General features: G+C 46.3%; 1 protein-coding gene; it reads right to left on the bottom strand.

Annotated features, from left to right (window-relative positions):
* Window positions 1-1,196: 1,196 nt before the first annotated feature.
* GSTUM_00010402001 (uncharacterized protein) lies at window positions 1,197-5,225 on the bottom strand. XM_002841258.2 has 4 exons: window positions 4,848-5,225; window positions 3,910-4,797; window positions 3,510-3,849; window positions 1,197-3,445 (listed from the first exon to the last, which is right to left on the bottom strand). Exons 2-4 carry the CDS (start codon window positions 4,729-4,731, stop codon window positions 1,620-1,622), a joined length of 2,988 nt encoding a protein of 995 aa, XP_002841304.1. The 5' UTR covers window positions 4,732-4,797; window positions 4,848-5,225; the 3' UTR covers window positions 1,197-1,619.
* Window positions 5,226-21,966: the final 16,741 nt, after the last annotated feature.

The raw sequence follows: 21,966 nt of genomic DNA, 5'->3' as shown, positions 1-21,966 counted from the left end.
CAATTAAACCATTCACCAATTTGGGGAGGAAAAAAAACTACGCCCCCAAATATCCACTCGGACATGGGGGGGGGGGGAAACCTTGGTGCGCACAACGCAGTTCAGGGAAGCTAGTTGCTTAAAGGCCAATGGATGATGTTCGGGTTGAGTCACACATCATAATTGATGACTTCCTGCAGACATTTAGATAGAGAAAACCCCTACAGTAAATCCCACTGGGCATATGTATCTATCTACACTGAACGGAAGCTATCGAAAATGGTTGGCCGAGTATGGGTTGATTTCGGGGAGAAAGGAAAAAAGCTCTGTGGCAATAGTATAAAATCACCAACGATTCCTGTACTGTACGTCCCACAATAAAGGAACTCGTCCAGATGGAAAGTCAAATACTATCCCCAACTAGCATATACCCAATCAGAGCGAGCGCGCGCTCGAACCCAGAACGCCAGCAACCAAGATGAGCCGAAAAAACCCAAATCGAGATTAATAAGTTCCCCGAGGGGGCGTTTTTGTCCCACTCGCGGAGTAAAATTACATATAACTCTCGATTCTAAAACATTTTAGCCCTAGCATAGCGGTAGAGATACTATACGAGCAGGTTAGGGGTCTTTGTAGTTGGTAAGGGTATGATAAAGGAAGAGTACTATGGGTATGATACAAACGATATCTATGACTGGTGATACGCCCGCTCCGGGAGTTACTGTATATCCGACTTTTGGGTCGAGCGTCACGAGTATTACCGTACGAACCCGAATTCCGTACTTGAGCACTTAGCTTTACGTTAGAGATTGCAGACAATAAATCGAAGGTTAAAGGCGAGCTAATACTGATAGGAAGGGATATATGAGAAAGGATTTTGGGGGATGGAAAAGAAAGACGATTGCTTGCTTGTCCTCTAGCTCGCCGGCTTACCGGTACCCTGAGCTGTCCTTCATATGATAAGCAGCAGTATCTATATATGTATCAACATGACTCTTGTCAACTTCTAGATCCCGATGTTCCAAGAAGTATCATACGACGGGTGTCCGCACCGTATGTGCTCACCATCACATTGAAGTCATATATTCGGCACCTTATTTTCCGGCCTGGCGAGTGATACTTTATGCGTACGAGGCGGCGCCAGGTTTACGTTGATTACTTCTCACAGTTATATGATACTTACAATCATCTATCCCCCCCCCACAAGCCCTCATAGATATCAGCAAACTCTTTATTCCCATAATAGCAATTCAAACATCAGGCGACAATATGAACGATAACAAACTAATCAATTACTAAAAGGGTGACCAAATGAAGGCACCATCTAACCTAATACTCATGAAAACCCTCACCACCGTAACATAATAATAGCCAAACGAACAACCCATAACCACCCTACACCCAATCTATCCGATTTTGTGGAGAAAAAAAAAACTCGCACAGAGGGAGCAAGAAATAACCATAAAAGTAACCAAAGCTCAGCTCACCCCCCCGACCGACTACTTTGCCAAGCAATCTATGTTCAAGAATATGCAAGACTCAAAAACCTATAAAAAAAAATAACACGTGAAGGTTTATTAAAAAGGAAGCAATAGTGAGCAGAGAAACTTGAAAGAAAGAAAGAAAAATGTTGAAAAGGATTAGATGATGCCCTCCACGAACTCCGTCCCACTAATCCTCTCCTGGGTCCACTGCCGACTACCAAAGCTCTGTCGCTTCCAACCAAGGACTGGCCAGAAGCGCTCGTCGACACGGATGGAGGCAACGCTGGTGATGCCCTTGCGGTTAACTTGCTTGACACGGATGTACTTGCCAGTCTTCCACTTCTTGCTCTTAACAACATCGATGAGGTCGTCAATGCTGGAGGTAGAGACCCCGTCGACTTCCAAGATCCAGTGGGTCGGACGGATGTTATCGAGTGCCGGGGACCCGTATGATACACCTCCGACGTAGACGCTAGGGGTCTTGATAGGGATGAGGGGAGATGGATCCTTAGAATCCACCTGTTCGAGCACTGCAGCATGGGTTGCGTGAACGATCGCACCAAAGAACTGAACGACGTGTGTTCCTGTGGAGGGGTGAGCGGGAGCGGTTGGTACGGTCAGGGTGAGTTCTTCGCCGCCGCGGAGGACAACCATTTCAACGGATTCCTTCAACTCAAGGTTTAACTCCGTGAGCTGAGAAACCCGGTGGATTGGCTTCCCGTCAATCTCCAAGACGATGTCTGCGATCTTTGGGTACATTTCCTCGTTTTCCGGGGAGACTGGTAATGAGCGAATATGAGACTCGACAATGAGTGGTCGGGGAGCACCACGAATTCGCTTTGCTGCTTTCACGTAAGCATCAAACCTCTTTTGCGAAAGTCCCATGGTGGACACGGTCGCGAGCGACATGTCGGAGAACTCAATTCCGAGATCCCGACAAGGCGGCTCAACAGGCCCAGTGGCCAGTTCCTCATTGATACGAGCGACAACCGGAAGGACATAACGCTGAATATCGAGACCTTGAGTCCAGAAAGAATCATCACCATTCTTGTTCTGCGAGGAAATGGTCATGTAATAAGCAGCAACCTTCAAAACGCGCTTCTCCTCATTCGATGCGGTCTTAGGTTGCTTGCGCGCAATAGCGCCGCCCCAGAAACCCGACGACTCAGAGAGATTAATATTCTCAATGTTGATCAACCTGTGACGCGGGGGATTGCACTGCCAGGTGTTGAAGCTTACGCCGATCGATGAAATTGAAGTCTCCTTCTGGGCAAGGAGTTGGTCTGATGTCAGACCAATTACCTTGACCTCATCGCGCACCTTAAGGGGTTTTGTGTCCCATTCCGGCACGCTGATGCCCTTGGGAAGAAGTTTGCTATCAAAAGTGACAAGCGTAAAGGCTCCGAGATAGACTACCTGTCCGGGAATGTTCTTGTTTGAGACCGTAAGACGAATATCCAACATTTCCGTTGGAACAGATGACCTATCAAACAGGATCAAGGGAACAGGTGATAGTGACACAATTATGCCGACACCCGAATAGTTGGAAGCAGATGTGTGGCCGTAGATGGAGTACGGGAGACGGCAAATAACATTAACGAGAGAACCCTTGAGTTTCTCAAGAGCCGCTTCTTCCGGGTCTTCCTCGTCTTCCTCTTCAGCACCAATGGCATCTTCATTGGTAATTTCTGATACACTGGGAACTTCCTCAGGGAGCGGGGACCCAAGTTCTTGCCTGACCCAATGCCCAGCCTTGTCATCTCTCTCGAACAAGGCAGCGAGGAAGAAATGTCTATCGATATCTACCATCATCATCTGATCTTCGTTTCTGCCCATAGACCTCGTCATAAAGGGTACCCGCTTATAATCCGGGATCCCTTTAATGACTTCAATGAATTGGTCCAAAGTCTTGGTAGGCTTTCCATCGACAGCAGTGATCAAGAAATCTCTGCTCCATGAAGACCACAGAAGGAAGCCAGAAGCTAGCAAGCAAACAGCATTAGAAATACTCGTAAACGTAAATGGTGGAATAAAGTCTTAACTTACCCGCACAGAAAACGCCAGTCCCAAGTTGGACGTTGTGATTTCTGCCCATCTGGTAGCTCAAATCATGAATCACAGCTCCACCAATTTCGAAGAAGCGGCTGGGAGTGATAGTGTGCAAATCCTGAACGGTGCATACAACCTGCAGCATCCCAGTGGCACCAGCCCTACCCTCCTTTCCGGCACGGAAAACCTCGATCACGATATCCCCTCCAACACTATCGTCAATGATACTCCAAAGCCCAATAAAGTCCGTAATGTGCTTTCCGTTACAGGTGAAAAGAATGTCCCCAGGCTCCAACCCGCGAACTCTGGTTACACCGGGTGGAACAGCGACCTCTGCCTCGTCCGGAAGTCGTTTCCTATCTGGGCTTGCGGGGCCGCCCTTGAGAACCCGGATGACACAAAGGAGACCTGTAGCAGAAGGGTTTCTAGCCCTGCATTCCTCCTCAACCAACTCCGTCAGACCGAGCCTTCGAAGTTCATCGTAGCTGTGGTGCAGAAACTCGGTCTGCAAAGTACCACGGCTGACAGCTTCTCCTCTCTTAATCTTCTCCACCGCGCGTACGACCCTGTGTAACGGAAGATAGAAAGAGCTCTGAGAAGAGTTACTTCCTCCGGCATTCAAGGCCACAGCCTGGCCGTTAATGTTCAACACCGGGGAACCGGAGGATCCGCCGGAGGTTCCGGAAGCGGCTTGCATGTAGAAGGTATTGAAGTCGTTGTAGGAGTCGGTTCCGTAACTTGGGGCCTGGCGGTCGAGCCTTGCGAGGGTAGAGCCGAGAATCGATAACTTCTCGCCGGAGTCATTACCGACGACCTTGATATCCTCGCCTACGCGGGCGAGCTCCGGTCGAAGCTCGATCTCTTCGACGTTAATGTGCTTCAATTTTGATGGGTCATACCTAAAGATACCAAAGTCGTGGGTGGGGTCACGATAAACGGGTTTGATTGGCACCTCTTCGTAGTTAACAAATACAGCAACCGAGGTTATCGGCGCAGGTGACACGACATGACGATTAGAGAGGATAAGACCGTGCTTCTTAGAAATCACAAATCCGGTTGCAGTATAGTCGCCCGCAGATTCCGTATCGAAGGGTCTGGTAGTTGTCGCCTTAATTGAAACAATTCCATTGATCACCCTGGCGATCGTCCTATCCCACGTCTCCTTATCAGGTGTCGAGGGAGCAACACTCACGCCTGAGGCAAGGCTCATCGCGGACATGCTTCTAGACAATGGAGGTGTCGGGAAGGCATAGATTGCCGGCGTGCGTCTTGTTTCCGGAGGAGGCTGTTCGATTTTAGGCATTGGTATTTCGCGTGGTGGCTTCTCATCCTCACCTGGGGTTTCTGGCTCGACTTTTGGGGCTTCATCCTCAGCAGTAGCCGGCATTACTGGGGCAGCCATCTTCTTTGGCTCTTTCTTCCCCAGCAACCCTGGTAGGTCCGCTCGGGAGCTCGGAACTTTGGGTGAGGTTGAGGAGGATATCGAGATTGCCAGCTCGCTCCCTTGTGGTGGGAAGTAGGAATCAGTGTTATTACATCGAAAAGCGGAATCCAACGCTCCTGTCTGAGTTGTCTTGATGATATTCTGAGCCGGGGCCGGCTGTAAGTATTGAGGATAGGGAGTATTGCTGCTCGACTCGTCCATAACGGCTATAGGTTTGTGGTTGCGCTGAGGATTCTTGGGAATGAAATAATTCTATAAGTGGCGGAGGGATAATGGAGTGAATAAAAAAGGGCCAACACAGAGGACAGGTAGGGATCTTATAGAGAGAGGTTGAGGGGGCTTATTAAGGTATGGGTCCGGGGGGGGTGGCAAGGTCAAATACTGGACTCGGGATAAGTCAACCAGGGACCTGAGGACGGTTCATACCGTACTATTATAAATTCTATGGAAAAGTTGGTACTCCCTTAGAAGAGCTTCACAGGCAAAGACTAAGTTATACTGGAGCATTGAATTGTCAGTTGGCTCACGCCTAACTTAGACCACTGGTCTCGAGGCCATGAACAGACAATACCTTTCCCCCATTCGCCCGACAGCTAGGCCTGCTAGGGACAAAGGCCCTAGATCAAATGGTAGTAATCAGCCGTGTGACGATGGGTCTGTCACAACCTCTCCACCAAATGGGCATGTCTATTGGCTGATAAGGGCTTCTGGTGCCCCTTGCTAGCCTTTCTTCAATACTGTTGCGCCAACAAACCCTTTCTTAGAAGCTAATTTTAACTATCGTGAGAGAGGGGAGGGAGGGAGGGAGGGAGATGAAGAGTCTTGAACTCAACTGTTGAGTTCCCTTCCTCCCCCCAAGTTAGCTCGAAGCAGGTCTACTACCGGTACTCGTACAGTCTCCTACATACGGAAAACACTTGTTATTCATCGGCCTTCCCCTCTCCGTGTAGGCACAGCGGACACTCGCTGTTCATTGTTCAACGCAGCCATCGTGTGCTTCCTTACTTACTCGGGGTTCGCTTCTTTCAATTCGCTATAATAGCCGGTGGAAGAGGGACTTTTTCCCTCCTAGCTAAGCCCTCGCTAAGATAGTTACGGAGGTGTCGGTGGTATCTCCAAAACCAACAAAAAAGCGGGAGAAAAATTGGGGTATCATACCATGCGCCCCTTATCAAAACGAAGTTGGGCCCACCGAAAAATTGAGGGAGGAAACAGAAAAATGGCTCCTCGGAAAGAGAGAGAGGTGTTTATGAAAAAAAAAAAAAAAAAAAAAAAAACCTCCCTCTCCCCGTCCCCGCTCTGCCCGATAATCACGGGCTACCGGTGGACCTCCTTCCTCCGCATAATGCAGCCTCCCGGGATAAATGAAATGTGGGCATAATGACACTCTGACACATGCATAGGGAGAGTACGAGTACTCTAGAGCATCCTCGATTCGCAGCGGATGAAAATCACCCCCCCTTGGAGGCCACATGTCTGTCTACCTTCCCTCTCCTCTTCTGAAGCTAATTAGTCCAGGCCCATCTGGTATCATCAGCCACATTACTTCGCCCGGGCACCGGCGGGCAATGTCGCGCGAAATGATTCCTTTTTCTTCCAACGGGGGGGACCCTGAATTACGGTGCGGTACCGGTAGTGAATTTCCCGTCTTGCAATCAAACCTACAAGTAGATTTCAACAAAACGCCCTTGCGGGATGAGTACTCGAGTAAAGTACGATGTTGCCGCAAATTTACAAAAAAAACTGCGGAGGCTGGTATTTCGTGTCAAGTTATCCACTCCCTTTTGCTTGACCGGAAGGGAGGGAACGAGCGGCTCCTTCGACGCGAGTCCGACAAGGCCTACCGTACTGCACTCGTAAGCTTCTGACGTTCACGAACACAGCTGCTATCGGATGCTGGCAATAAATTAGCCAGAGCCCCAAGATTCCGGCTGTTCACGAAGGTCAGAAGATTGCAAGGACCGACCAGCCAGAAGTCATTTGGCACCTATATTTTTTTTGTTCGGAAAATCCCAAATTTCGAGTCGCCACTCCACACAAATTATGTCCGTGCCCACCAAGAATCGAGGGACTGGCTGGCTGGCGTTTTTTCCCCCTTTTTTCCCCCTTTGGACAGAAGCAGTAATCATCAAGTTGCGGGAGGCCTGTCACTACTCGTAGTGGGGGGAGCTGTGGTGAGTAGTGGGGAAGGGTACAGTACATTTATTGATGAATGGATGGATAACATGGAGCGAGTGACAAGGTCAGTCAGTATGTATCTGACCACTTGAGAAAAAAATGTACAGTGCTATACGTTACCGGTATGATACCCTACAGTACCAGTTGAGTAAAGCCCTTTGCCAAAAGTCTATTCCCAGGTGCTTGTACTATTATAGTACAAGTATGATACTTATGTCATGAAAAATCAAATAATAGAGCCGTGTGCTATGAAGTCCAGAATTCCCTACTTTGGAAGAGGGGCGAAACGCACCGCAGAAGAAGGAACCTGCTCACCCCCTCTGAGAGGCACATAGAAAAACAAAAAATAACAAAACGCCAGTCCTTGAGTTACCACCCAAGAGAAGAGAACTCCAACGACGTGCCACAGGCGAAGTCACCCCACCAGCCACCCCACCCCACCCATCGCGCTGCCCCCCCATCTACTCGAGTACTGTACCAGTGCTCATAGTCCCGACGACTTGTGCCCATCACAGACAGCGCTCGCAGGGCTGCCAACGAACCCGGTTATCGGATTGGATATTGCCGAGATCCCGCAACTCATTATTTGAAAGCGTTCTGAGTATTTGCTACCAGTATCCTTAACGGGCTTTGGTACGATACGGTAACCTTGCAGGTCAGCAGGCAAGCCTCAAGGAGAAAGAAGGCAGACAAAGTCTGCTGCAGCCTCACCCTGCTCTCGCGAAACGGGCTGCATCCTCCTCCCTCGCCTCTTGGACTCGGCCTAGATTCCAGTAAGGTACGGCAGCACTTGAGTGGCCAACAGACAAATACACAATGATTATGATATAATATATAAAAAAGAGAAGTTATGATAATGTACTGTACGGGTACTTACAAGGTTGTAAACATTTGGATGCCTACCCGCCCACCTTACGGTAGAAGCTTGAAATGATTGGACCACCGGTAAACTATGAGTATGCGCTCGGTCGAGGCTTCCTTTTCACACACTCTTTTTCTTCTCTTTTTCTTTTACTTTTTTTTTTTTTCTAAAAAAAAAAAAAAAAAAAAATGCAGCGAGAGCTGAACCCAGCCCCTCGACGGACGGACACAAGAAAAAGTCCGGAACGCACCAATGGAGATGTATCGCAGTGTTGTTATTTTTATTTTTATTTTTTTCCTGAAAAGAGCACAAGTTAGTCCTATACCGGTATTGACAAAGCAAGCCGACCCTAAAGAAAAGTGTAATAGTCGGATAATAGATGCTTCTCTACTCGTACTGGGGCATCATAAACTGTGATGGTGCAGAATATCTCACTCATCGTCCCACGGCATTTTGCTGCATCCGAACCTGCGCGAGCCTTGCGTTACTTTATCTTTTGGAGGGAATGGGAGAACGGAGGAGTCTCTGGTATGATATTAATACCTTCCTGGGATAGAGCCTGCTTGGTATATTAGGAGATATGTGGGTGTTTTTTTTGTTTTTTTTTTCTTCAAAAAAAATATCGCAAAAATGTTTTGATCGTGACCCGCCCCATTTCACAGAACAAAAATGTGGCAATTGCCACAATTAGATTTCCATGTCGCCACAATTGATTATGTGTCAGTCTGCGAGTTATCGTCAGTCCCCGGGAGTAGACTTCGCGATGCCGGTGCCCGGGATTCAGCTGGATCAGACATGTCCTGCCTTATTGGTATGATATGGGGCTGTGGAATGGGGGGGATTTTCAAACAAGCACCGTATACGAGTACAATATACCGTTTTCTATTAGCCCCCATACAAACCTCGAGGCTTGGCATGAATATTTGAATATCATACTCATACCTTAAGCCGTTTGCTTGCTTGCTTGTGGGAGGGCCAATTCACAATTTAACTGGTATAATTTGCGGTTGAAGTGACATGAACTAGATTTCCCAGGTTTCCTGGCCATGATTACCCGCAGCTGCGTTTTTCAGTAATAATCTGCCTTGGCCGGGGATTCTTCAACCCCCCTGCCAATTTGGTTGGCGTCAAATTTGCCTGATTTTGGTGTGATTTCAGCGGTATGGTACAAGCACTTTTCCTGGCCGACGATGACTTTATGTGACATATGTCGAGAAACTACGATAATATTATTATGATACCGGTATCACCAGCCTTACCGTAAACTATGACATAAACACTTGGACCGATTACCGTTCTCCGGGAGCGAGATGTTGATAATGGATTGATTGGGTGAGGGACGACTCGTATTCGAGTCAGATCGTGTCCGGGGGTTTGTGTTAGCAAACACACCGTATCGGTACCTGCAAGTGGTTCTCAAAATAGGCAGTTCCTTTTACCTACCTTTGTCTGGCCAGATCTCCTAATTTTACCGCTGCCTTGGCCACGGTAATACTCTGCGCATCGTACTCCTCGGTCTGGATTGGATATCTCGCTCTTCCGGCCTTCCTGCTAACGACATAGTCTACCACCCGACACGATTTTACAGCCTTCACCCGCGATGAATAGGGATTCCCAACAAGTGTGATAACGGCAGCAAGTTTTTCGTTACCCTGCGTTGACGAATCCATCTCTCCTATAAGTATCCCTGTCCCGCTAGTGAAGGCCGCAGAGCGGAGTATAAGTTAAGTCAACACAGCACAGGATCAAGTGACACTTTGGTCTGCTGGTGCGGCAACTCGACTACCCACCAGGGTGCGAGAACAGTCTCGCACCAGCGGTATTTCAGCCCGTGTCGCATCTCTCACGCCGGTAGGGTCTGCACCATCAAGGCACCCAGCAAACCCCAACCTTACCGCACAGGTACTGCGCGAAACATTCGACGGTGCAAAGGCCACCTGCACTCATCACACCCAACTGTGCTATTCCCATGCCATTGAGAAGCTCGCGAGAGTTGCCATACCCTAGTACGCAAACAAGCTCAAACGGACAACCAGGTATCATTCCGACCCATGATTGCAACCAGCCAGCAAGCCATAAAGCAGCTCCCCGCCTTGCCATCATCAGCTTCTCCAGCGCGGACAAGACAGGGGACGAAGAACTGGATAATTTCAAATTTCAAAGGTGGGAGGTGAGGATGGGGTGAGTCGGCAATAACCCAGAAAACTTGACTTATCGGACCTACCGTATACTATGCATCGCCCAAGTAAAAAAAAACCCCTCCAGAAATGGGGCAGAAATGGGGCGAAAAGACTCAGCAGGAACACAGCCTTTTCGAGGTAGGGAAAAACGAAAAAGAAAAAAAAACCTCGACCTTACCGGGGGGGAAGCGAATGGCAGCAGAATTGGTCTAACTATTCTAGCCTTTTAACCATACCGATACTGCACTGTATAGTGGTCACAAAAAATCACTAGGGTCACAGCATGGCACGATAACAATGCGCTGGAACGCGCACCAAAACCCTAGCCTAAGGCTCCGAATAGCAATCTAAAGTTGAGCACCTCGCTGGACTAACTTTCAAGTTGCGGCGTTTGAACACTCTCCAATAACTACGGCGCCTCTGTTCGCATTCACCCTTGCGCCTCATTCTGATTTCACCTTCCTGATACAATCCGGGCAGGGTGCGAAAGGTAGCTAGTGGGGATCCCGCTCACGCCGCCGGAGGTATTGAAGGGCCTTAGCTACTAATGATAGGGCCACATTAAGGCGTTTGAAGCCGACGATGATATACAAATATGGGGGGGGGGGAGAAAGATAGAGAGGTGTAGGTGGGAGTGTCGTCTATTCATTGATTGATTGATTGATTGATTGATTGTGTGTGTTCTTGTTTGTATCATAGTTGGATAGAGAGGGTTGTGACTAGTATCGGTATGATACGTTAATTTAAGCTCGTATCCTAATCACGCAAGTGGCAAGGTTATAGAGTAACATCAAGGTATGAGTACAGTACCTGAGTATTGTGAGTGGACAAAATTAACTGCGATTCAACAGAGGAAAATCTTCGGCAATGACAACCACACTCACCCACCAATCCACTATCATGAAAACCAAAAAAAAAATTAAAAGATGTAAATACATAGTAGAAATTAATATTTGGTATACCATCCATCAGCCTTAATAATTGCCTCTATTCTATCCACCATTGATCCAGCTAAAGTATCAAAAACCTTTGGGTCAAGAAGTTCCCAACAATAAGTGATGGCCTCTACTATTGCCTTCTTGACCACATTGACATCACCCTTTATAAGATATCGTTCAGGATAGTGCTTGTGAAGCTTACCTTTCACCAGAAACCAAATATTTTCAATTGGATTGAGATCTGGTGAATAGGCAGGAATTTCCATCAGTGTAATTACCTGCCCTCTAAGCCATCTCCTAAAAGGCAAGTGAGTCTTAGCATTGTCAAATTATAAAAAATACCTCTTCTTCTCCAGCCTTTTCTCTGATATTCTCCCATATTCCTGGAAAGTCATAATGATCATAAATATTAATAATTGACTTCCCAGGAACTCTACCCCTAGCAGAAGAAAGATCAGGAAAAACAGGCAAAAAATGACCATGAATTTGACTATAAAAACAACCAGTCATCATCTGGTTAATCCCTCTCTCCCCTCTCCTAGCCTTAGGTTCAACACAATCCTTATTCCATTTCTCAAATGGGTATCTGAAAATCCATTTTCTCTTCTTTCCTCCTTCCCTTTCTGCAGCTACCTCATCCTCTGTACTGATCCCTCCTCAGAGGGTTAGTTCTTGGCGATGGGGAACGATACTTCTCTTCTCTTACTTCTTCTTCCTTCGTCTTACGATAGCGCTAGGCCTCTGCCTATGTTACCGATAGTACAAGACCTTTGTCTTCTATTGGGGACGCCTATCGTAAGCTTTCTCTAACTCTTCTTCGTGAAGAACTTTCCTTGGTGTAACAATAACGTTGCAATAAAGATAAAGATCGTAAAGGTGTTTTATATTCGTTAAAGTAATAAGTAGGAAAAGTACTTAGAACAAAGCGTGAAGAACCTATCCTCCTTGGCCGCATCGGCCTCCTTATATAGTATTCTTCCCGTCCATAGTCATGTGACCCAAAGTGGTCACATGTGTGAAACCAAATCATAACAAACTAGTCATGTGACCAAAGTGGTCACATGCTTAAAACTCATGACCTCGTAGTGAGGTCATGTGTAAAAACTCATAAACCAATCATAACACAATAAACAAGTCATATGACTCGACTGAGTCATATGCGTGAAACCTATGACCTCATAACGAGGTCATGTGTGAAACATAAATCATATGCGCAAGGCTTACCCGCAAGGTACACTGGCAAGGCATACTTGCCAGGCGCATATCCCATGACTCATATTTGAGCCATGTGCAAAAGCGTTACAAATTCCACACATAACAAATTATATGACTCGAATGAGTCATATGTGTGAAACAATAACATACCTGTGACTCATAACCATGTGTCACGTGAAAACCTTTTTCATGCCAAGCCATGTTCGTGACATTAGCTCACCTCCTCCTAAGTCTGAGTCCCATCAGGCTTTTTCTTCCAGTTTCAATAGTTCCCATCCTGCCGAGCGCATGGTCCTTCTCAGCTTGTGGAACTTTTCGTCTGCTGTCCTCCATGTGACCCTTACTGATTCTAGGGTCAGATTTGCCATTTTAATTATGTGCCACTGATTATTGTTCAGCTGTCTTAGTTTCATAATCGTTTTGTCGTTTGCCAAAATTGTGGCCTCGGCCTGGCCAAGTTGTTCTCGCAGTCCCCTGATTTGCCTGTGTAGGCTCCTGACGTCCGGTTCCATGTCTGCTGAGGAGTTTTGGGCCCTCCCTTCCCTGGACCACGTCCTCGTGGCCTATGCCTTTCTGGAATCTTCTCTTTCCAACTCTTTCTTGCTTCCATCCTTCTGTGGGCAGTATCCTGCAGAGATTTTCTGTGCCCTGTGCATCCTGCACCCATTTCTGAAGCATTGTTGCCAATACTTCAGGACATAGTCCGAGCATGGACCACGCTTTTGACATTCCCTCGGGAACCATCCCGAGCCTTCTTTGTCGCCAAAATGTGTTTGGCAACCGTCATCATAGCATACGGTCCATGACATGGTGTTATGCTGTGATTGTTTTTCTCTTTCCTTTAGTTCTTTTTCGGTTGGCCCCATGAATGAGTATTCAGGACTGGTCAGTATAGTTTGGTGAGGGCTATTGCCCCAGCCCTCGTGTTGTTACAATAGCGTGGGAGCCTTTCCCTCGCCTTTATCTTGATTGAATGTGATTGTTACCTGGGCCTGGCTTGTCTGGGTATCACTGGTGGAAGGTTGAGATGGCATCTTGCGTGTGTTCAAAGTTGTGTGCGAAGTACCAAGTTTTATCATATTCGGGTGAATATCCTGTCCACTTGGCTCGGTATTGGAGGTGACTGTGGAAGAAGTGGGAATCAACTATTTCGTCGAGCTCGTATTCTGGTTCTCTGTCGAGTTCGATTGGAGGGGGAGGAATAATTGTTTGTGAGGGAAACTTGTTGTCGTTATGTAATTTGAGGAGTGAGATGTGGAATGTGTTGTGTATTCGCATCGAGGGTGGAAGGTCGAGTTTATAAGCTCGGCTGCTCACTCATTCCAGTATCCTGAATGATCCGATTTTCTTGTAGTCTAATTTCCTTGATGGTCGCGTCGTATGGATATTGTGTGGTATTAGCCATACCATATTGCCTGGTTGTATGTTTGGATCTGGCCTTCGGTGCTTATCATATTGTTCTTTTTGTCATTGTTGTGCTTGACTCATTTCGTATTGTAATGTCTTGTGTAGTTTTCCCATATCTGTTTTGTCTGGTATTATACCATTAATCATGTGATATGTGGTCTGACTTTGTGGATATTGTCCGTTTTTCACGAAGAAGGGTGTCGTGCCGATCGTTTCTTGCTTTCCATTATTGTATGCGAATTCGGCCATTGATAGCAGTTTGTACCAATCATCTTGTTTGTAATTGATGTAGGTCCTTAAATATTGTTCGAGTATTGCATTCATCTGTTCCGTTTGTCCATCCATATGCAGGTGGAACGCTGTACTTATTCTGTTTTGTATCACCATTTCTCTGGTTACTTCCTTCCATAGTCCCGATGTGAATAGTATTCTTCGATCAGTAATGATATTCTTTGGGAGGCCGTGAAGTCGGAAGACTTCTCAGAAGAATGTTTGTATAAAATCCCTTGTGTCGATATCTTTTCTGACTGGAATGAAATGACTCATTTTAGTCAGACGATCTACCACGACCAGGATGCTATTGCAATTTTCCGATGCCAGTAGGTCCATGATGAAATCCATAGTAATTGTTTCTCATGGTCATTCAGGAACTTCGTTCGATTTCAGTAATCCATATGGTGCGTATTTAGCCCTTTTTGTCCTTTGGCATATGTCACAATTGTTGATAAATCGTTTAACATCTTTGCGTAGTCCTGGCCAATAGAATGACCTCATGATGAATTCTGTGGTTTTAACCGTTCCTCTGTGTCCTGCTGTTCGGATATCGTGGTGTTGTCATATGATATCTGTCCTTATCTCTTCTTTTTCCGGAATCCATTGTTTTTCATTGTACCACATGTTTCCATTCTTCCATTGGCATAAACCCAGAGCAATTCCTTTCATCTCCTTTTTTCCTTCCTTCAATGCTTCTCTTATTACCTGAATTGTTTTGTCTCTTTTATTTGCCTTCTCAATTTCCCTTTTCTCAGTTGATGTGAATTGGATAACCTCTATCACCTCGAAGTAGGTTTTTGGTAATAGCATTCGTGTTTTTTGTTTGATTCTTTCGTCTTCTTTCGTTTGTAGTTTGTTGCTTGCAATCCTTGTGAGAGCATCTGGCTTTCCACTCTCTTTGCCTGGTCGGTATTCGATTTTGAAGTTGTATTTGCTAAGATGTTCCATCCACCTTATTTGGCGGTCGTTTAGTTCTTTCGTAGTCATGAACGGGACCAGATTCTTATGGTCGGTTAGAACTCAGACTGGATGGTTGTTGTTTAAAACGTATCTTCTCCATTCCTTTAAAGCTTGAACTATTGCTAATAGTTCTTTGTTTGCAACGTCGTAGTTGCACTCTGCGGGGGTCATTGTCTTGGATCAGTAAGACACTGGCCTCCACTTTCCGTCTTCGCATTGTTGCGATAGTATGCCTGAGCACACATATTTTGAGATGTCTGTTTCGATCATTGTCCTTCAGTTTGGGTCGAAATGAACCAGTATGGGTGTCGACGTTAGATGCGTTCGTATTGTATCATATGCTTTCTGTTCCATTTCTTCCCATTCCCATTTCTTGTCTTTCTTTGTTAAGTTATAGAGTGGTTTGCAAGCCTGCTAAATCTCTCTATAAACCTTCAATAAAAGTTGCAGTATCCCATAAAGCATTGAATATCTGTTTTGTTGTTTGGTTTGGCCCAATCCCATATTGCTGCCGTTTTGACTGAGTCGACCTGGACCACGCTTCGATTAATGATAAATCCAAGGTATTCCGTTTCCTCTTTATGGAATTCGCATTTTGTTGGTTTGATCTTCATTCCTGATCCTTGTATTGTGGCCATGATATTGCTGATATCCTTCTGGTGTTGTTGCATGTTTTCCGAGTAGAGGAGTACATCGTCCAAGTATACGATGCAATATATGTCGAGGTACTTATTGAGTACCTTGTTGATCCATCTCTGAAATGAAGCTGGTACATTGGTTAGCCCAAAACGCATAATCAGGTATTCGAACATTCCGTATCTTGAGGCGAATGTATTTTTTTATTCGTCTCCTGCCTTGATGCATACATTGTGGTATGCGTCCTTGATGTCGAGTTTGGTGAAGTATTTTGCTGACCGCAGTCTGTCTAGTGCTTCTCCAATGAAGGGTAGTGTATATTGATCTTTCTTGGTAACTGAATTGAGGGCTCTGTAGTCCACACAGAGTCTCATTTTTCCATCGTTCTTTTTGAAGAATAGTATTGGCAATCCTCCTGATGCGAAGGAGTCCCTGATCCATCCTCACTTTAGGTTCTGCTCGATGTACTTCCTAACTTCTTCGAGCTCTGCTTCTCCTAGTGGGTATAACTTCTTGTATGCAATCTCTTTTGTTTTTCCCATTTTCTCGTCTTTGTCCAGCTGAATTTCGTGATCAATTTCTGGTCTTCGAGGTGGTAGTTCTGTAGCTTCCTCTTCTTGGAATAGGTTCTTGAATTGATGATATTCCTTTGGAATTAATTCTTTCCATTCCTTTTTGCTCTAGTATTTCTTGTCTTGGATTGCTAGTTCCATACTGATGTTGATTTTCGCTAAGACCTCTTTTTCATCTTCGGATGTCCATTTGAGAATTCCTGTTGTATCTCCTCTTCGATAGTACCGTCCAAAGGCTTGTGCTGTAATTTCTTTGATCTCAATTCTTTTTGTTGTATCGGGCTGGTTTTGGTCTGTGCTTCCAAATCCCTTGTCTCCTCTTGTAGTTTCTTCCAGCTGATCTACTTCGTGCAGATCCTCTTTATTGATTTTTCAATGATCAACTGTGCAATTCAATCGCCTTTTTGGACTTTGTAGTCCTCTTGAGCCAGGTTTGCCAGGACGTCTTTGATTTCACCTGTATAGTCAACATTTATCACCCCTGCCATGGTCATGAGTTGATATTTCACTGCTAGACCACTACGGGGTGCTATTCATCTATAGGTGCCTTCTGGTAGTCTGATGGCTATTCCTGTTGCTATCATTGCATGCCCGTTGGCGGGTATCTTGATTCCTTCATTGGCATACAGGTCATGTCCTGCTGCCCCTTTGGAACCCTTTGTAGGCACTTTTGCCACTTAGTCCAGCCTTTGTATCTGGACTCTCTTCTCTTGCCGCATCTTGGCGAACTTTGCATGCAAAGTTTCTTCTTCCACTTCTCATATTGGTATTGAGTAGACTACAGATGAACTGTTAAGACCTAGTGTCGCACATAGCTCGCTTGTAAAGATCATCTTGTGCTCGTTCCAATCGATTATGGGATTATGTTTTCGCAACCATGGCATCCCTAGGACTATCTCATAGTTCTTGAGGTCTGCTACCTGAAAGGTTACCGTTTCCCTATGGCTGTCAATATATATAGGTACTGTCGCCATATGGGTTATAGGACCCATTGCACCTGGCTTTCTATCCGCTAGGTAGACGTGTCTCGCTTTCTTTGCTTGTTTAGTATGGAGGCCGTATTTGTCGCAGATTTCCTTGTCGATGAAATCTTTGGTAGCCCTGGAGTCGAGCATTGCGTATATTGTTGTTTCTTTGTTTTCTTCATTGTATATCTTCGTCTTGATCATCACATGATCTCTGTCTTCTTCTCCTCTTTTCGTGTGTAGTGCAGTGTAGTAGTTCGCTAACTTGATGGGTTTTCCAGGTCTATATCTTGGGTCTCCCAGACCACTGTTTATTGGGGACCCTGGTCGTTTTCTGCTGGTGAATCTTCTGCGATTATTTCGCGAATGTTGCGCCTCTTTTGATTTTGGAAGTGATTATTTCCAGCAGCTGTGGTGCCTTGGTACCCGCTGTCGGGTCGGCTTCTGCATTCTCGTATCCGATGTCCTGCTTTTCCAGACCTTAGGCAGAGTTTTCCGTTCATTCTTCTGGCATATTCTTCCTTAGACAGGTTCAGAGCAAGTCCTGCTCTCGATTGGTCTAACTCCCTTGGCTCACCTAGTAGTAATGCTCGACTTTCACCTCGAGCTGCTTGCAGTTTAAAGGTTCTGTCCACATTCCTGAATGATTGGACCACCCTGTGTGCTATAGTGCTTTCCAAGTTGCTTCGAACCATGTTTAGTTTGCTTTCCTTATCGATCACCCATCTTGCAAATCGTTCTGCTGTTGTGTAGTGTAAGTCAGAGATTCTTCATGCCTCTCGGAGTCTCTCGCTGCAGTTTCTTAGGAGGATGATGTAGAGAGTAGCATCATCAAATTCGGCCTCGTATACCAGTAGTCGGCATTCGTTCTAGTATGTTGAAAAGGTTTACTTTCCTTGTTAGAGTTTCTCCAGCTTTCATTTTACTGTCTCTTTGGCATTGGGATCCCCGAATTGCTCAAAGAGTGTCGCCTTGAACTCTTCGTATGTGACCCATTCCCTTTGTTTTCTTCCATATTGGAAGGGCATGATCCATTGCCCTACGAGTCCTCTTAGTAGAGATTTCACATATGGAATCTTGATCTCATCGTGGTGTACTCCATATCTCTTAACGGCAAAATATCCTTCGCACTGTGCCAAGAATATTCGTAGCTTGTCTTCAGCTTCTTCCTATGTGTCGGGTTCTTTTGCTTTTGGTTGTTGAATGTTTCCTTGTCCTGTGTTTCGTGTTGCTGCTAGAAATGCTTGAAATTAATTCTCAGTCATTCCAAGTATACTAGTGCCTGGTGCGGGAGCAGCAGGAGCCGGTGGCCCAGATACTGCTGATCCTGACATTCTCTCGGGTTATGGAGTTTCTGCGGGGGAGCTATCGACTGGTGATTCTTTCTCTGGAGTTACTGGGCTTGCTGCCTTTGAGGGCTCTGCTGAAATGTAATCTAGGGCATTGCTGAATCCCCCTAGGTTGAGGTTTTGGTCGTCAAAATCAATATCTCCTTCCCTATCTGGGTTGAAGGATGCCGTCTTGTATTGTTTAGCGTTGTACTAGGTGACACTTTGTAATGTACCGATCCCTCCTCAGATGGTTAGTTCTTGGCGACGGGGAACGATACTTCTCTTCTCTTACTTCATCTTTCTTCATCTTATGATAGCGCTAGGCCTCTGCCTACGTTACCGATAGTACAAGACCTTTGTCTTCTATTGGGGACATCTATCGTAAGCTTTCTCTACCTCTTCTTCGTGAAGAACTTTCCTTGACGTAACAATAACGTTGCAATAAAGATAAAGATCGTAAAGGTGTTTTATATTCGTTAAAGTAATAAAAGTAATAAGTAGGAAAAGTACTTAGAAGTCAATCTAATTTTATTTAAACTCGTACCGCCAACACTGACATACGACGAGTCCCCGCCAGCACAGGGATACCGCTAACCGGTATACCACTAATCCTAAGCTAACTAAGTCTACGGTCCCACACCTGCCATCCCCGAGTCATCCCCACATTAGAACTAATTACAAGACCATCAAACAAGCCAGCACCCATCTTGGTCCAAGTTTGTAGCCCCTCTGGTATGAAGCCAACCAGCACTAAGCGTTGCCAAAGCCGAGCAAAAGACCGACCCAACCAGGTTCCTCATCCAACAAAATATAAAATCACTACCACCCGGTCAGAACACCATCCCACAAAACCTCCTCCATAGTAGAAAACCAACAAAACCACAAATATAAACCAAAAGCGACACAATAGCAGAGAGGAGGTGACCAACTTGTCCACCTCTTGTATCTGCATGCCAGGCCGTCGACTCTATGAACCCACTTTGCCAAGTGCCTCCGAAGAGCGTAATGGTGAGGAGGACCTGTACCCGCTGCCTGTCCCCCAGAAACCAATCCATAAACATAAGAAATACATAGTGGTGGTGACAGACCTAAATGGTCAGTGGGGCCTATCTCCCACCCGTGGTGCACTGCCCCCACCAGCCATGCCCAGTACCAAATCAAAGAAACCAAACAAACCCCACGAAACTCAGCAGGCAAGACCCAAATAAGTCCAACCAGGCGGTCGCAACCCACTATCCACACAGGTGGCCATCAACCATCCGGGTCATTGAGGAGCTTTACAGCACTCAGCAGCTTCACCCCACAGTCCCATCAGACTGGAAACACTTAATTAGACGTCGCCCAACCTGATGCTTGCCCGACCGGTACTCGCAGGTGCCTCTCCCCTCCCAATCAGCCCCCCCCCAAGCCCTACACACCAGGCGTCACAGAGCCCATCCAGCCCCCTCAGCTCCTCAGACAGATCAACCATCTGACAGCCACAGGATAGCTTATACCTAGCCCTGACTGACAGCCACTGGTCTTGGCCACCCAACAAAGCCCCAACCCTCAACACCATATAGCTGAGAGGGGCCCACCAGCCACAGCCTGGAGCTACAAAGGAGGCAGTACCAACACCCGCAGGCATCGGCACCAGCCACACTGCCTAGCTCAGCCGAACTGAAGTCAAGCTAAGTCGGGAAAAAGGTAAGCAGAGCCAGCTAAAGCCAGCCCCACAGGTCCGGCAACAGGCACGGACCGAACAACAGGCAAGAGGCAACCCCAACTGACGCAACAAGAAGGGGAAGGGCGAACGAACAGAAGCAGACAAACAGAAGGTAGGCCCTACTTGCAATGGGTGAAGCCGCCAACTACAGACCACAACTGAACCACCCCGACGTACAGACAACGTGAGTGCCTGGTAGCCAATCGTCCCACACCACCCCAGGTGGTAACAATAACCACACCAGGGGGTAAGAGTTTTCAGGGTCAAAGCCATCCCCAGAGATGCGAGGAGGAGACGCCTGACTGAATCACCGTAAATGCCGCAAGGACAAAAACACCTAGGGAACGGTGATAAACAACATTTTAGGATTCCGACTGTAGAAATAAAAACGTAACGAAGAGGGGCTGGGCGGGTACCGCCCTCCCACCTGAGGAATGATGTGGCCGGTGCGATGAGTTGATACATGGGAATGTCATCAGTCTAACCCAAGGGCGTTTTGTATCGCGAGAACTAAGGACCCCATTAAAACCCAACAAAAGACATGAGCTGGCCCAAAGAACGACACGGGAGATCCCCCCAAATACAATGTTCAATCCCCCCAATCGAACGCGAAATCTGCGAGTAGATGATAGACAGGAAGCCATAGACATTTTACCGAAAGGGGCTCCTATGTGACTGTGATGAAGAGCTCGAAGTGACAGTATCGTGAGAAACCATCTGGCGACGAAACGAGAAGCAAACAAGTAGTCCGCCACGCAACACCTAATAGATCTCAACACCAAAGACCTCAGGAACTACTGAGCAGACTCAGATATCTCCCCCAGAATTCAAGGCATCAAGGCCCATCGTGATGGCGAAAGAAACGCTCGAGGCGAAGCGACGGCAAGGATAAGGAAAAGTACTTAGAACAAAGAGTGAAGAACCTATCCTCCTCGGCCGCATTGGCCTCCTTATATAGTATTCTTCCCACCCATAGTCATGTGACCCAAAGTGGTCACATGTGCGAAACCAAATCATAACAAACTAGTCATGTGACCAAAGTGGTCACATGCTCAAAACTCATGACCTCGTAGCGAGGTCATGTGCAAAAACTCATAAACCAATCATAACACAATAAACAAGTTATATGACTCAACTGAGTCATATGTGTGAAACATAAATCATATGCGTAAGTCTTACCCGCAAGGTACACTCGCAAGGCATACTCGCCAGGCGCACGTCCCATGACTCATATTTGAGCCATGTACGAAAGCATCACAAATCCCACACATAACAAATCATATGACTCGAATGAGTCATATGTGTGAAACAATAACATACCTGTGACTCATGACCATGTGTCACGTGAAAACCTTTTTCATGCCAAGCCACGTTCGTGACATCCTCCCATATTGCCTTCTTTCTTCACATTTTCTTTGTCCAATACCTATGAGCTAATACCTATTCTGACCTCTCTTGAGCTAGATCCTCATCTAAATAAACTCTCTCTTGTACTATCCACTTTCTAAGATGCTTTTTTCAAGTCTTCTCCTTACTGTCCTACTAGAAACATTGGGAGCAACTTGCTCAGCAATTTCAGAATAGGTAGTATAGTGGTTTTTAAGAGCTTCCTCCACTATAGCATCATCCTATGACTTGGTAGTTTTAGGATGTCTTACTCTACCCTTATTCTCCTTATCCTCTTAATATCCCTTTTTAATTGTATTTCTGACAATAGTATAGGGGATATTAAGGTTGTGGGAAATTTGCTAATATCTCATCTGAGGCTCATGTAACCAGAGAATCCTC

This window comes from Tuber melanosporum (assembly GCF_000151645.1).
Source record: "Tuber melanosporum whole genome shotgun sequence assembly, scaffold_7, strain Mel28".
In the NCBI taxonomy this organism is placed as follows: domain Eukaryota; kingdom Fungi; phylum Ascomycota; class Pezizomycetes; order Pezizales; family Tuberaceae; genus Tuber; species Tuber melanosporum.
Note: the sequence above shows the minus strand (reverse complement) of the source record. Positions and strands in the feature narration are given on the sequence as shown.